Source organism: Sinocyclocheilus grahami, unplaced genomic scaffold (genome assembly GCF_001515645.1).
Source record: "Sinocyclocheilus grahami isolate Dianchi unplaced genomic scaffold, SAMN03320097.WGS_v1.1 scaffold1016.1, whole genome shotgun sequence".
Lineage (NCBI taxonomy): Eukaryota > Metazoa > Chordata > Actinopteri > Cypriniformes > Cyprinidae > Sinocyclocheilus > Sinocyclocheilus grahami.
In genome coordinates, this window is record NW_015506195.1 from 82,056 (window position 1) to 96,523 (window position 14,468).

A 14,468-nucleotide genomic window follows, 5' to 3' on the forward strand; every position below is an offset into this window, starting at 1 on the left:
GTCACTTCACCTGAAGCCAAAGAGAGGTGACGTACTTCTAATTAACTGCTGCTCTGCTCCTCCAAACTGAATGAATGAATGGATGGCCTGGCCAACTGTCCTTTGAAACGACTTCCAGACCATGTGTGACATACATTATGAAATACACTGTATATGGCTTAAAGAGTTTGGCTACTAAAATGAAAAAGGACTTGTACACCCATTTTACTGACTTCTGTCATTTGTAACAATAAGATTTGATTTGTACCACTTGCATTGAAATTACTTTAACCCTTTAAACAACTGACAAACTATATATCTGACAAAAAGGGACAGCCTCAGAAAAGCTCTCTCACCATTGTTTGAGTCATTTCAAAACGGAAACACTGACAGACTTTGATGTGGGATATGAGTGGGGCTTCAGCAAAAGAAAGAGTGACAGGCTGATATGGGCTCTCTACATCATTACCTTTTATCTGAGGATGGCAGGGATTTTGGAGGCTCTATCCTAATGGCAGGGTCCCATTCTCCAGGAGGAAGGACAATGACCTCATCCAAGAACTCGTCAATGCCAGCGAGGAGATCTTGTCTGTCCTTGGCTTTGTACGCAATTTCATGGAAGACCTTGATAAGAGTACGGTGATTACTGGCCAACTCTCTCCACATATGACTAATCCAAGCACAAACCTTTTTTTCATTGTATAAAATCATAAAAGAACATAACCACATTTACAGTTAGGTGTGACTATTGAATTGACCTGATCGAGTTGGATTGAATACTGCTTTTAGGATTGAATAACTAAAGACAAGCCCATTCTTTATTATGTTGATAGCCATAAGTATCGTCTACCACCTGTGTACCAATCTCTCAAAATGTGTCCTGAAATGAAGAGAGTCAGTTCTGTTCAGTGTTGATATTGTTAGCTAAAACTAAAACTATTTTAAAAAGTTTTCATTAATTAAAATAAAGCTAAAATAAAGTATAAATACTAAATGAAAAACGAAAAAAAAATACAAAAAAAAACGAAATGAAATGTTTGAAAATGCTACAAGTGCTAACAGAAATCAAATAAAATCAAAGCTAAACGGAAATATAAAAAATAAATAAATACAACTCAAATAACACTGGTTCTGCTGTGTGAACGAATCAAAATTTTGAAGTGATATATGACAGACAATTAGCTAAAATTAGCATTTACCTACCTCATCAGACATCAGGGTAGCGATTGCTCTACCAATTTCATGGTATGACTTGGCTTTGCCTTTGGGTCCAAGAAGAATGAACAGAAACCTGGAGAAGACGATAAAAAATATTAGCACACCTAAAGTTAAACACACATATTTTCTAATGGTTTAATAAAAGCCTATTTTTGACCAAAACACCTCTCTGCCACTATGTTTACTTTCCTCGCTGGCCCTGTGGGATGAAAGCAGGGCATACCTGGTGGGCACAGGCACTTCAGTCAGTGCCCCTAACATGACAGCCTGCTGCAGCCTCACAAAGGCCACAAAAGGAGTGTCCAGGAAGTCCACTTCTCCAACGAGAACATTGGAAGCTTCAGCATCTCTGGGCAGCTTCTTCATGAACTTGTTCTTCAGCTGGACACATGCAGGATGGGATTTTAATGAAGCTCGGTAAAAAAGAAGAAACAAATGAACAAAAGTGCACAAATCAAGCTCCAGCACATGACCTCATTAAACATACTGCCCGGTTGGCATTTTGTGCCAAGACTTTCATGAGGTGAGATGTGATGAATCCAACAACTGCAACTGTCCAGCTAATGAAAATTACAAAGATTGGTGGCTGCATGTGGAATTGTTCATTCTAAGGTTCAGCAAGGGCCCACTATGGCTCCTGCATTCTTTTGCTCTTAACTCGGAGGAACCAGTGGTAACCAGTATAAAGAACTGTTAAATTAATTTTATTTATACGGGCTGATGTTCCTACCAGTGATAAAATGAAGGCCAACTTCAAAGGCAGCGGCATCTGCAGCTCAGACTTTGAGGCCATGCCAAATGTGACATTTACAAGCCAAAGATAATTAGTACACCCTGCTCACATAACCAGGAATTGTTAAGCAACTTCAACTGGTGTCTCCAAGGTCATCACTGTGAATTTTAACAGCTAAAAGTATCATTTCACAATCACTCACGCATATATAAAGTACTTCTATATGATCATTACTTTCAATAATGTAACCATTTATTACTCTTTAACTGTGACATAAATCTATCAACATGTTAATTATGAAGCTCATAAATCAGATTTGACAGCTCTGCTGATAACAAGGATGAGGTTACAATGTCAGTCATTAATAAATTAGTCCCTAGTATACTGCCAATACATAAACAATAACATTCCCTCCTGAAAGTCTTATTGAACAGTCAAAGTAAGCAGTTTAGTTAACCATTGACGGAAGAACACTGGAAACGCAAGCACAATGGGAATCATTCTCATATCTTCATAGATCATCTGTTTTGAAGGTCTTTTATTTGCTTTTATTCCATTATACAATTGATCCTAACACTGATTAGCACTGAATTGCAGTTGTCAGATAAAGTATGCACATATCCTGATGCATTAACAACTGTAATAATGCGATGAATGGGATGACCTTTTTGTCTTCTTTAGAAAAGATTACGTATTTTAAAACTCAACATTTTTTTTGTCAATTTGGGAAGTTTTTACGACTTCTTAGAAAACCATGATGACTCCTCTTGTATAAACTTTGTAGACACTAGTTAAGGAAGGTAATATTTTACTTGTACGTGGAGATGTATTGAAAGGTTATCTTTTTTGTTATGCTTATTTAGTTAGTTAAAGTTTTTTTTTTTCTTGTCATTTTCTTGAGATTTGAATGTTTTAGGGGGGAAAAACTATTTGCTGTCTACCATCTCTGGTCATTAAATATAATCTATCACCAGATGTAAAGAGATAGTTCACCCATAAATGACAATTGTGTCAAAACATTTCTTCTTGAGTTTGATTCACTGGAGTGAACATTTTGTTAAAAAATAATGACTTAAACTACTTAAATTTGGTAAATCAAGATTTAATGACTGTTCGTTACACAAAGGTATAATACAGCTTCAGAATATGAAATATAGTGCAGTGTATTAGTCATTTAAACTAATTTCATTATACTTCTGAAGAAGCCTCCTCTTGTTTGAGAGAAGAAAGTAATACAGGTTTGGAACACGATGACTTTTTGAACTATCCCTTTGACACAGTTTGCTCAGCTAAAAAAATAAAAAATAGCAAAAGGCTGAGACAAAATAGGCAGCCCAATATGATCATCCCTGTTTGGTGGGAATAACATTTATAAACACTCAATTCAACTCATGCTTAATCATCTGGGAACTTAGGAAGAAAAGCCACCATGGAGTGATAAAAATAATCTTAACCACGAATGAAACAAGAACAGGTGAGGAAGCAATGGCCATAGATGGAAAGGAGTGATGTCACAGATTGTAACTGGAGGCCAGATTGTAGACAGCATTACTAGAGGAGCGTAAGGGGATGATTAAGGTATTAGAAGGACACACCTTAAACAACCCATAGTGCTTTTCTCAGACTTATATGAATGTTTACCTCTGAGCTTCATTATGTAGGAGTCACAGAAGGGTCGTCAGATGCTTATGTTCCGTTATTTCATTTCAGCAGCACAATATGCTGAACACAACACCATACAGAGTGGTGAAAAAGTTTTTTTTACACTGTATGTGTTCCAATTTTATTCCAGGTGACTTCTGACCTTAGGACACATCACACACTTCGAGCAACTTCCATTAAAACCAAATATTACATCTCTACCGAAGCTGTCTGGCTCCCTGGCAGGTAGTATGTGATGTGGAAAGGCTTAGCATCATCTCTGATACTGGATTACTTACACTGCTACTGCAAGCAATGTTTTATTACATCAGTACATCAACACGATCTGACAGCCTGCATTTTGTGTAGTCAAGCCATGGAACAGATGACTTCCTGTTGGAGCTAATGTGAATGAAGTGCTGTCAACTGAAATCTCAGCAAATAGTTTTAAATAAATGCTTTACAATTGAGTGTTGCTATTTTCTTCATACTGTATTTGTCTAATTTCCATAATTCTTTATAAAATAATTTTTGTCAATGCTTGAAAGACTAATAAGATTATGGTGCTGCCTTAGGGGGGCACTCTCTCAGAGGAAAAAAGTCATGGTATTCTTGTCCTACATTACAAAAAGAAGCCTTAGGACTTCATCCTAAGAATCGTGAAACGGATATTAAGTTCACTCAATTTAGAACAGCAATTTATTACCGTATTGACCCGAATATAAGACAATGTTTTTTTCTTGGAAATACATCTGAAAAAACGCGGTCGTCTTATATTCAGGGTCTAGACTTTGACATGTCAATAATACACCCACAACAATAGGTGGCACCAAATACGCATAAAACGAGTGTGCCATGAAATACGTAATGTAATGCGTGTTGTAAAGATCGCGAGTTAAAACAAAAGAAAACTTTACAGCTGCATAATCCGTGTATCATTCGATCATTCGTTTTTTGATTTAATATTGAAAGTAGAAAAATGAGAAAACGACTCCTTTTTCGTTTTTTGGAAAAAAACTAAAAACAAGAATTCAGCTTAAATTTTTGTTTTTCGTTCAGGGGTAGAAAAATTAAGAAACAGCTTGAATAATCGATTTCTACACATGGGCGGGAATTAAACACCCCTTTCTGCTGATTGGTCAGCCGTGCAATCATCAGTTCTTCTGCAGTATCACGCAGCAGAATAATAGTCCTCCACTGCTGCAGTTGTATTGATTCTTAACACATTTATTGCAACTACATTTCATCTTTTTTCATCAAACAAACAGGCTAATGAATAGCTCGACACAACTCATACCGGGGCAGAGTCTAGACAGGGCTTTCTTCTGTGTAGATATAAATTCTATTCTTTGCATCAGCTGGCATGGCAGGGTATGATATGACAGCTGTCATAGCCTACACTGCTCCCCCAGTAAGTCTGTTTGTTTAATTCATTAATTCATTCATTTCAAAATAAATATTTTAAACACTAAGACAAAAAGGAAGGAATGATAAATTGGCTTGGGTATATATAGGCCTATAATGTTCACGCAAGAACTGTCATTGAAAGTAGAAAAATGAGAAAACGACTCCTTTTTCGTTTTTTGGAAAAAAACTAAAAACAAGAATTCAGCTTAAATTTTTGTTTTTCGTTCAGGGGTAGAAAAATTAAGAAACAGCTTGAATAATCGATTTCTACACATGGGCGGGAATTAAACACCCCTTTCTGCTGATTGGTCAGCCGTGCAATCATCAGTTCTACTGCTCCCCCAGTAAGTCTGTTTGTTTAATTCATTAATTCATTCATTTCAAAATAAATATTTTAAACACTAAGACAAAAAGGAAGGAATGATAAATTGGCTTGGGTATATATAGGCCTATAATGTTCACGCAAGAACTGTCATTCTGACTGACAACCGGAGAACAACATATATTAAATAGCCTACTGTTAGAGTTTTATAATGTAGTCTTGTGTTTTATTAAAATTGATTATAATTGATATGATATCTCAAAAGGACATGCACTTGTGCGCGGCGTGAGCTGCTGCGCACTCGCACTGCAACGCAAGATTTTCATAAAATATAGTAGCTTGCCTATTCATTTATTTAAGCTGAATTCTCGTTTTTCATTTTTTGGAAAAAAACAAAAAAATGAAAAAGGAGCCGTTTTATCATTTTTCTACTTTCAATATTAAATAAAAAAACCAATGATCGAATGATACACGGATTCTGCATGAGTCGTGACTGTCACGTTAGCCTGATGGGACCAAACTCCCTTTGTGATTTTAAAACGTAAGACAGTACCCAGATTTGAAGACTACAGTAAGATTTAACTTCTACTGTTAATAAGATTTTGGTAGGCTACTATTAGATGGATAGCCTAAATGTCCTAATTCAGATGGGATACCTGTTTTTTTTTAATGGTATATCAAAAAGTGTATATTTTTTAAATGTGATTGTTGGTACATTTTTACCAGTTTTTGCCATACTTTCAAAACAAAAATTTAACTAAATAACTATTATTAACGAATCCTAGCCATCCCTCAATCTGTGCTTACAATCGCAATCTGTCCATGTCTCTGTGCCACCTCACACAAGCAGCCTCTCAATCCCCCACTCTGCCAAAAGGGGCAAGGGGCATCTCCTCTGAGTCAACAGCAGAAGCCTTACAGCAATCACATCCACACTGGTTTATTCAGCACATAGCACATGAACAGAAACAGTCAAAAATTTGCCAGCTATTTCACATAATGCTGCATTCAGCAAGAAGGGGCGCATTCCCACGTTCAAGGCAAAGATTGTAAAATTTCTCTGTGGTGAACTTCCGTGAAGTGAGTTAATTTTATTTCACATAATGCTGCATTCAGCAAGAAGGGGCGCATTCCCACGTTCAAGGCAAAGATTGTAAAATTTCTCTGTGGTGAACTTCTGTGAAGTGAGTTAATTTTTATGGTTTGTCACAGATTGACACCACCCTAATGACCTTTTGGTGCTCCCTCAATGAAAGACCAAGAACTTCCCATTAGGAATGGAAGTTATTTCACACCAACTCTGTCCTTGTGTTACACGCTCCACTGCTTCTGTTCTGTTGTGCATCTAACGTGCACCGCAATGTCCTATTTTATCATTAAGAAAACAATAAAAAACTGAAGTGGCTTTATCAGTTTAGTCACTGAATGCGTTTATGAGCACAGATTTTTGGCAACCCAAATTACAGTCAAATACAGATGCTTTTATATTTGTACACACACACACACATACAGTGCTGCTTGAAAGTTTGTGAACCCTTTAGAATTTTCTATATTTATGCATAAATATGACCCAAAACATAATTAGATTTTCACACAAATCCTGAAAGTAGACAAAGATAATCCAATCAAACAAAGGAGACAAAAATATATACTTTGTCATTTATTTATTGAGAAAAATTATCCAGTGTTAAATATTTGTGAGTGGCAAAAGTATGTGAATCTTTGCTTTCAGTATCTACAATGACCCCCTTTTGAATCAATAACTGCAAGTAACGTTTCTTGTAACTGCTGATCAGTCCTGCACAATGGCTTGTAGGAATTTTAGCCCATTCCTCAGTACAGAACCACTTCAACTCTGTGATGTTGCTGGGTTTCCTCCTATGAACTGCTGGCTTCAGGTCCTTCCACAAAATTTCAATTGGATTAAGGTCCGGAATTTGACCTGGCCATTCCAAAACGTTAACTTTGTTCTTCTTTAACTATTCTTTGGTAGAACAACTTGTGTGCTTGGGGTCGTTGTCTTGCTGCATGACCCACTTTCTCTTGAGATTCAGTTCTCGGACAGATAGTATTCCTCTGGCTTGTCCACATGATCTTTAGCAAACTGCAGATGGGCAGCAGTGTTCTTTTTGGACAGCAGTGGCTTTCTTCTTGCAACTCTGCCATGGACGCCATGGTTGTTCAGTGTTCTCCTGATGATGGGCTCATCAACATTAACATTAGCCAATGTGAGAAAGGTCTTTAGTTGCTTAGAAGTTAGCCTGCAGTCCTTTGAAACCTAGTAGACTTTTACACGTCTTGCTTTTAGAGTGTTCTTTGTTGGTGGACCACTCCTGGGGAGGGTAACAGTGGTCTTGAATTTCCTCCATTTGTACACAATCTGTCTGACTGTGGATTGGTGGAGTCCAAACTCTTTAGAGATGGCTTTGAAACCTTTTCTAGCCTGATGAGCAACACCAACTCTTTTTCTGAGGTCCTCAGAGATCTCATTTGTTTGTGCCATGATACACTTCCACAAACATGACCAAACTTTGATAGATCCCTGTTCTTTAAATAAAACAGGGCACACACTGACACCTGATAGTCATCTCACTGATTAAAAACACCTCTGAACAGATGGACTCTAATTTCACCTTCAAATTAACAGCTAATCCTAGAGATTAACATACTTTTGCCACTCACAGATAGGCATGGGCCGATTACCGGTTTCAAGGTATACCGCGGTTTGAAAATTTCACGGTTTCAAAACCGCTAATATTTTTTCATTATACCGGTCCTGCGGTATGCACTGTTTTTCATGTCTCCTCAAAGACTGAAAGTGTAGGAATCCCTCAGGTTGAGTGCAGTGTAGAGAGTAACACGACCCCCCTCCTCCTGTTGGTGCGAGCGAGCGGTCAGTCACGTGTGTGTAGGACGGCCGAACTTAAGGAGCTTCCCTTGGAACTCACGCGATCGGCAACGGGCCATTTTTTGTCTTATTGCAAGCAACTAGGGTTGCCAACGTCCTGTATTTTGGGTCTAATTGATTTGTCCTGTACGTGACCTCCCTTGTCCTGTTTTTTGACTGTATACGCTGATCTAACCACGGACTGATACAACAGCAGCAGTGCTGATCACTTGAGAATGATCACCGAATCCGAAACTTGTCATCATCCAATCACAGCCCCCCTCACGCAGTATACGTTAAGTAAATCAGAAATCGTGAACATAACTGTTCGAGGAAGGCTATGGAATCCTCTGCTGGCTGGTCGCTCCCGCCTGAATACAAACAACGTGATTATTTTTCATGAGTCCAACATCCCACCGCGCAAGAGACGTGATCAGAAAGGGAAGTCGTCTTTCATTACTGTAATGTTGTTTGTTGAAATGTTTTATATTTAAGTAACTAATGGCATAAATCTTAACCTTGGACATTATTCTTGAAACACAATATGATCAATAAAAAGGTGTCAAGCACCAAAAGCAACCAATATTAAATCTATAAGCTGTCTTTAATTGAAAAATATGCATTTTCATGCATACTATATATGTGTGTGTGTGTGTATGTGTACACGGTCACTCCCCCCCTCCCCCCCATGTAGTATAAGTTCACAAAGCTAGTCAGAACATTCTGTTTTTGCTTCAAATTGGGTTATTATTAAATCAAAATATGTATATGAAATTATATAACTAAATTATATGAAATGATCTAAATTATATGTATATGAATTATATAACTAAAATTAAATTGTCAGTCTTTATTTTTCTTCTTTTTAGGAAACAAATCAAAGAAAAATAAACAAATTCTACTGTTCCTAATATTCTGTATGTTGCTCAAAAACAAAATATATTGTGTTCAGCGGAAAAATGTTTTTTTTTTTTTTTTTTTTCCACGTCTTTTAAAAAAAACATATGTATATGAATTATATAACTAAAATTAAATTGTCAGTCTTTATTTTTCTTCTTTTTAGGAAACAAATCAAAGAAAAATAAACAAATTCTACTGTTCCTAATATTCTGTATGTTGCTCAAAAACAAAATATATTGTGTTCAGCGGAAAAATGTTTTTTTTTGTTTTTTTTTACCCAGTCATTTAAAAATAACACATTTTAGAGCTGTAACGACAATACCGTGATACCGTTATATTTTTGCTTAAGGTTATCATACCATCAAAATCTCATACCGGCTCATGCCTACTCACAGATATGTAATATTGGATCATTTTCCTGAATAAATAAATGGCAAAGTATATATTTTCATCTCATTTGTTTGATTGGGTTCTCTGTCAACTTTCAGGACTTTTCAGGATGATTTTTTGGGTTATATTTATGAAGAAATATAGACAATTCTAAAGGGTTCACAAACTTTCAAGCAGCACTGTATATATATATATATATATATACTGTATATATATGAATGCAGCTGGACTCACCTGATCTTTCTCTGGCTTGTCTGAGATATCATTCAGGCTGCTTGATGTCAAGTTGCGATGTGTGGTGGTTGGGCTGCCTGAGTAAAATTTATGAAAATAACATCAGTAAAAAACTCCCAAATTGAAAAGGGCACCATTCCATTCTATTAAACAAAAAGTAAAAAAAAAAAGTCTTCAGAGAAATACAAAATCAGAATAAGCAAAGGCACCTTGAATGTCAGATGAAACCAATGGGGAACCTGTGAGAATATTTCTTCACAGGCTCTGAATTTCTTGAGTCCATGCTTTTAAAATTAAAATAACTTAAATTAGGAAAGGTGCTTTGACAGGCAATAAAGGAACCTACTGAAAGGTTAACTATTAACCTTACAGAGTCCACGTCATTGTCATCATGCTGTGAAAAGCATAGCAGGAGAACAGCATAGTGATGCAAAGTATTCCTAAAGCCAAAAACCTGCCTATTACTGACCAGGATTCTTGTGTTATAATGACTAAGATGTCAGTTTGGTGCAGCAAAAAGAAGACAAAATGCAGCCAATAGAAGAAAAAATGAGGCTGAATACAGATGAGGGAGGTTTAAACAAACAAAAAAAAGCTTCATTTATGAAGCACTTACAAAAAATATATATATTGAGAGAGAGAAAAAGAAGAAGAAGAAAAAGGTCCCACCTTATATTAAGTGACCCTAATACCTGTGTACTTACATAGTAACTAGATGTGTACATAGTATGTAACCACAGTGTAAGTACACATTGGTACATAGTATCTACAGCTCTAATGTTTGTGTAACTACACGTATGTAACAACCCACTGAATGGTATGTGTAAGTACAAATGTGTAACAGGACATTGGTAACAACACTTTTTGGTAATGAAAGTACAAATGTGTAACAGGACTAACAGCACTTTTTGGTAAAGAAAGTGTTACACTTTATATTACATTTATCATGTAATTACTCAGTTACACAGCAGCGGCCAGTAAGTTAGGCTTTACATATAAATTGTGGTTAGTGTCCAGAATGTTACACTTTACATTAAGTGGACAATTCCTGAGGAGTTACCATGTAAGTACACTGCTATTACAGTGGTGCACCAACTCCAACTCGAGATCCAACTCCTCCCACTTTACATATCCCTAAACCAACCCATCTCCACCCCCTGGATCCCATTTCCACCCCTAAACCAACCCATCTTCACCCCCTGGATCCCATTTCCACCCCTAAACCAACCCATCTTCACCCCATGGATCAAATGGTTCCAATTACTCTTATACATATTGTTGTTACAAAATGTAGTTATATAATTCCTGTTACATGAGCACTTAGTGAAGAGAAAAAAGTGTTGTTACCAATGTCCTGTTGTACTTACACAAACCATCCTGAGGGTTGTTACATGTGTGTAGTTACAGAAATATTACAGCTGTAGATACTATGTACCAATGTGTGTACTTACACTGTGGTTACATACTACGTACATATTTAGTTACTATGTAAGTACACAGGTATTAGGGACACTTAATATAAAGTGGGACCGATGATATGGTGATTATTAGAAGGCTCTGGAATTTAAATCTATTAAGGGTAAAGGTCACCATAATGGGAAATTCTAGGTATGAAAATATATTACATAACAATGACTACAGGACCGGCTACCAAAACATAGATGGTCACAACAACAAACAAAAAAGTTAGAAAAGGTCATATCATACGATCTTAAAATAGGATCTTCTATGTGTCACAGCGAAAGCTTCCTTTTGGAAGCCTTCTTTTTAAGAGTGTACATTTTGTATGATTTAATTTGTCTCTGAGGTGTTATTTAATTGTTCAATGAACTCTTTAAATGGTATTAGAAGATTTGATTCCTCGTGATATGACCCTTTTAAGCTTCAATGTTATGCTATTCTATCACAGCTATGTTACACACTACGTGGGGTGAAAGGACACATATACATGCACTGGCAACTGGTAAGTTGGACTTACTAGGCCATCCCATGCTTGGACTTCCAGGGGCTCGCAACACCTCCTCTGAGGTGCGAGTCGTTAGACAAGGCACTGAACTCTCGAGTGGATTACGTGCTTTTAGTGACAAGTGCAGCAGAAGGGACAAAAGATGGTAAGAAGGGTGAAAAGAAAGACTGTTAAGGTGATAGTGGTTTTAGGTATAAAAGTTTGGCTAGTTTTGTAAAAGATTGTGTGAGACTGGTGTAAAATCGCTTAGGAAAAGATAGGATGTGTTAGAGACGTAGAAAAGTATAGTTACAGCAAGGTTTTTTTTTTCAGGAAACATTAAAGTTCTAGTGAATAACATTTATGTGACATTCAAAAAGTCCAATGGTCAATGAATCACAGGATTCATGGTATAAAACCTGTGCACATGCAGTCCACGAACACCAGTCTAATCAGCTGGGAAAAATGCTGTCATGATCTTTGTGTAAAGTTTTATCTATGCACTATTTGTCTTAACCGAAGGCATGCAAATATTATTGCCAAAAATCGTATGATCCTTTTGACCAAGGCTTTATTTGAAGTGTTGTCTTGTCTTGTTCTCAACTGTTCTCAGATTAGTTCATTAGTTCACCAGTTCATAATGGTTTACATTCTCAACAATGTAATGCAACAGTCTATACTGTGCATCACTGAAAAACATATGCAGACGGAGAAAGGACAGACTAAACAAAATCAAGGACTATCAAGGAACAAGTTACTATTTAAAGACCCTGAACTCTTTCAATATCTAGTAGCTCTGCCTGTATGCTTGTGTATTCCTAAAAAATGCCTAAATTAACCTTTAGCAGATATTGATGACTCATCCTGCACTACACAGGTTTTTGACCAATCAAACGCTCTCTAGAATGAGAATGTTCCTTCCCCTAATACCAGAGCCGTTGAGAAACAGAGTTGCGACACTTCCATAGGCTTCCATAGGAACTAGGGGTGCAACGGTTCTCAGTAAAAAATCGAACCGTACCGTTCTCCACACATGGTTCGGCATAAACTAGGACCGTGGTTCAACTGAAATCTGACAATGCATCTGTAATATGGTTTGTTAGAGTTCGGCTAATGCATGTTTCTGTTGATGGATACAAATTCTGTCTTCCCAAAACATTACAACAAGAGCGATGAGAGAGGGGAAAAAAAACTATACGTGGACAAACAAGTCACTCTTTAATCAAATCGAGTGCTTTATGCTGGAATAACTGTAATTTATGCCGTCATCACGTGTTGATAGCGCAGGTGAGACCTGAACAGCACACGTTGCTATCTGTGTTTAAACTAAACTCATTTAAGCCTTGCCAGTTTAAATATTAAAGAACCAGAAGACGTGAACTCGCGCGTGCAGTGAGAAGGATCTGTGTGGTCGCTCATTCGAAGCGCGTTATTTTACAAGCCCGTCTTGGTGAGTATCCTAGCAGACATAGTCGGCTGAACGTACAGTATCAGTGCACTGGATCAGTGCGTTCTCTTAAAGTGACAGCACTTTCTTAATGTTAATCAAACAGCAACAACACGGACATCTCTCACTGCAACTTGATTGAATAACTTTTGTAACTTTAATAAAGATTAATCTTTAATTTATACAGTCAAATAGCCTATGCAATGTTATTTTACATTTGATTTATTCAATTTCTGTACCTAAAAACTATGTTAGACCTACCTAAAAAAAACTGAAAAGCACTGTTTATTTTATTTGTATCTTTTTTCACTGTTTATTTATTTGTGCTGTTGCTTGCAGTTAAGATTATTTGTTCTTATTTTCTTTATTTTTATTTGACAATATCGTTTTTTCTCTAAACATAGCACATACCGAACTGTACCGAAACCGTGATACAAACCAAACCGTGAGTAAGTTGAACCGTTGCACCCCTAATAGGAACTGAGGAATGCGGAAGTAAAGCGTGTCATGGAGCAGCCAATAGTTCCAAACAACCGTATTGAAGCCCATTCCTTTCAGTGCTTCTCAAGCACAGTCGCCAGAAAGTTGAGAAAATTACAGCAGTTTTTGGCATTTTAACGCATTAGCTTACCTCTCGGAAATCTGGCCAGTAGTTGTATTTTATGAAACACGTTAAAGTTAATGTTTAGTTTTAGATATAGGCAGTTATGCTATATTTGCAGTTAGATAACGTGAGAAACACCTTAATAGCGATCATAACTAGATGCTAGTTGTCATATTTGTACGTTTTTATTCTTTCTGCAATCTTTCTCTCCCTGTAGGAAGTTGAATGAGTTTCAGTGAAGACTGCCCATTAAAGGAATAGAAGAAAGACAAACAACCGTATTGAAGCCCATTCATTTCAGTGCTTCTCAAGCACACTCGCCAGAAAGTTGAGAAAATTACAGCAGTTTTTGGCATTTTAACGCATTAGCTTACCTCTCGGAAATCTGGCCAGTGGTTGTATTTTATGAAACACGTTATAGTTAATGTTTAGTTTTAGATATAGGCAGTTATGCTATATTTGCAGTTAGATAACGTGAGAAACACCTTAATAGCGATCATAACTAGATGCTAGTTGTCATATTTGTACGTTTTTATTCTTTCTGCAATCTTTCTCTCCCTGTAGGAAGTTGAATGAGTTTCAGTGAAGACTGCCCATTAAAGGAATAGAAGAAAGAGTTTCCCTGAATGCAGCTGGTTGCCTTGGGGGTTTTTTGAGGGTGGGGGGGGGTTTAGGCTGGTCTTTTTTAACATTCACTTATATTGTCTTCTTACATAAATGTCATAAAATTCAACATTTAAAAAAAGCAAAACTTATAAACA

The 14,468-nt window shown here is 36.8% G+C and overlaps 1 protein-coding gene across 1 annotated transcript in view; it reads right to left on the reverse strand.

Moving 5' to 3' along the window:
• LOC107565672 (electrogenic sodium bicarbonate cotransporter 1-like) overlaps positions 1–14,468 on the reverse strand; it is a 66,087-nt gene that overhangs the window by 16,276 nt on the left and 35,343 nt on the right. The window contains exons 7-11 of the mRNA XM_016250932.1: positions 11,690–11,785; positions 9,712–9,788; positions 1,421–1,578; positions 1,183–1,270; positions 449–603 (exon numbers count right to left, since the gene is read on the reverse strand). Coding sequence (XP_016106418.1) covers positions 449–603; positions 1,183–1,270; positions 1,421–1,578; positions 9,712–9,788; positions 11,690–11,785 — 574 coding nt within the window. The remainder of the gene's footprint in view (positions 1–448; positions 604–1,182; positions 1,271–1,420; positions 1,579–9,711; positions 9,789–11,689; positions 11,786–14,468) is intronic.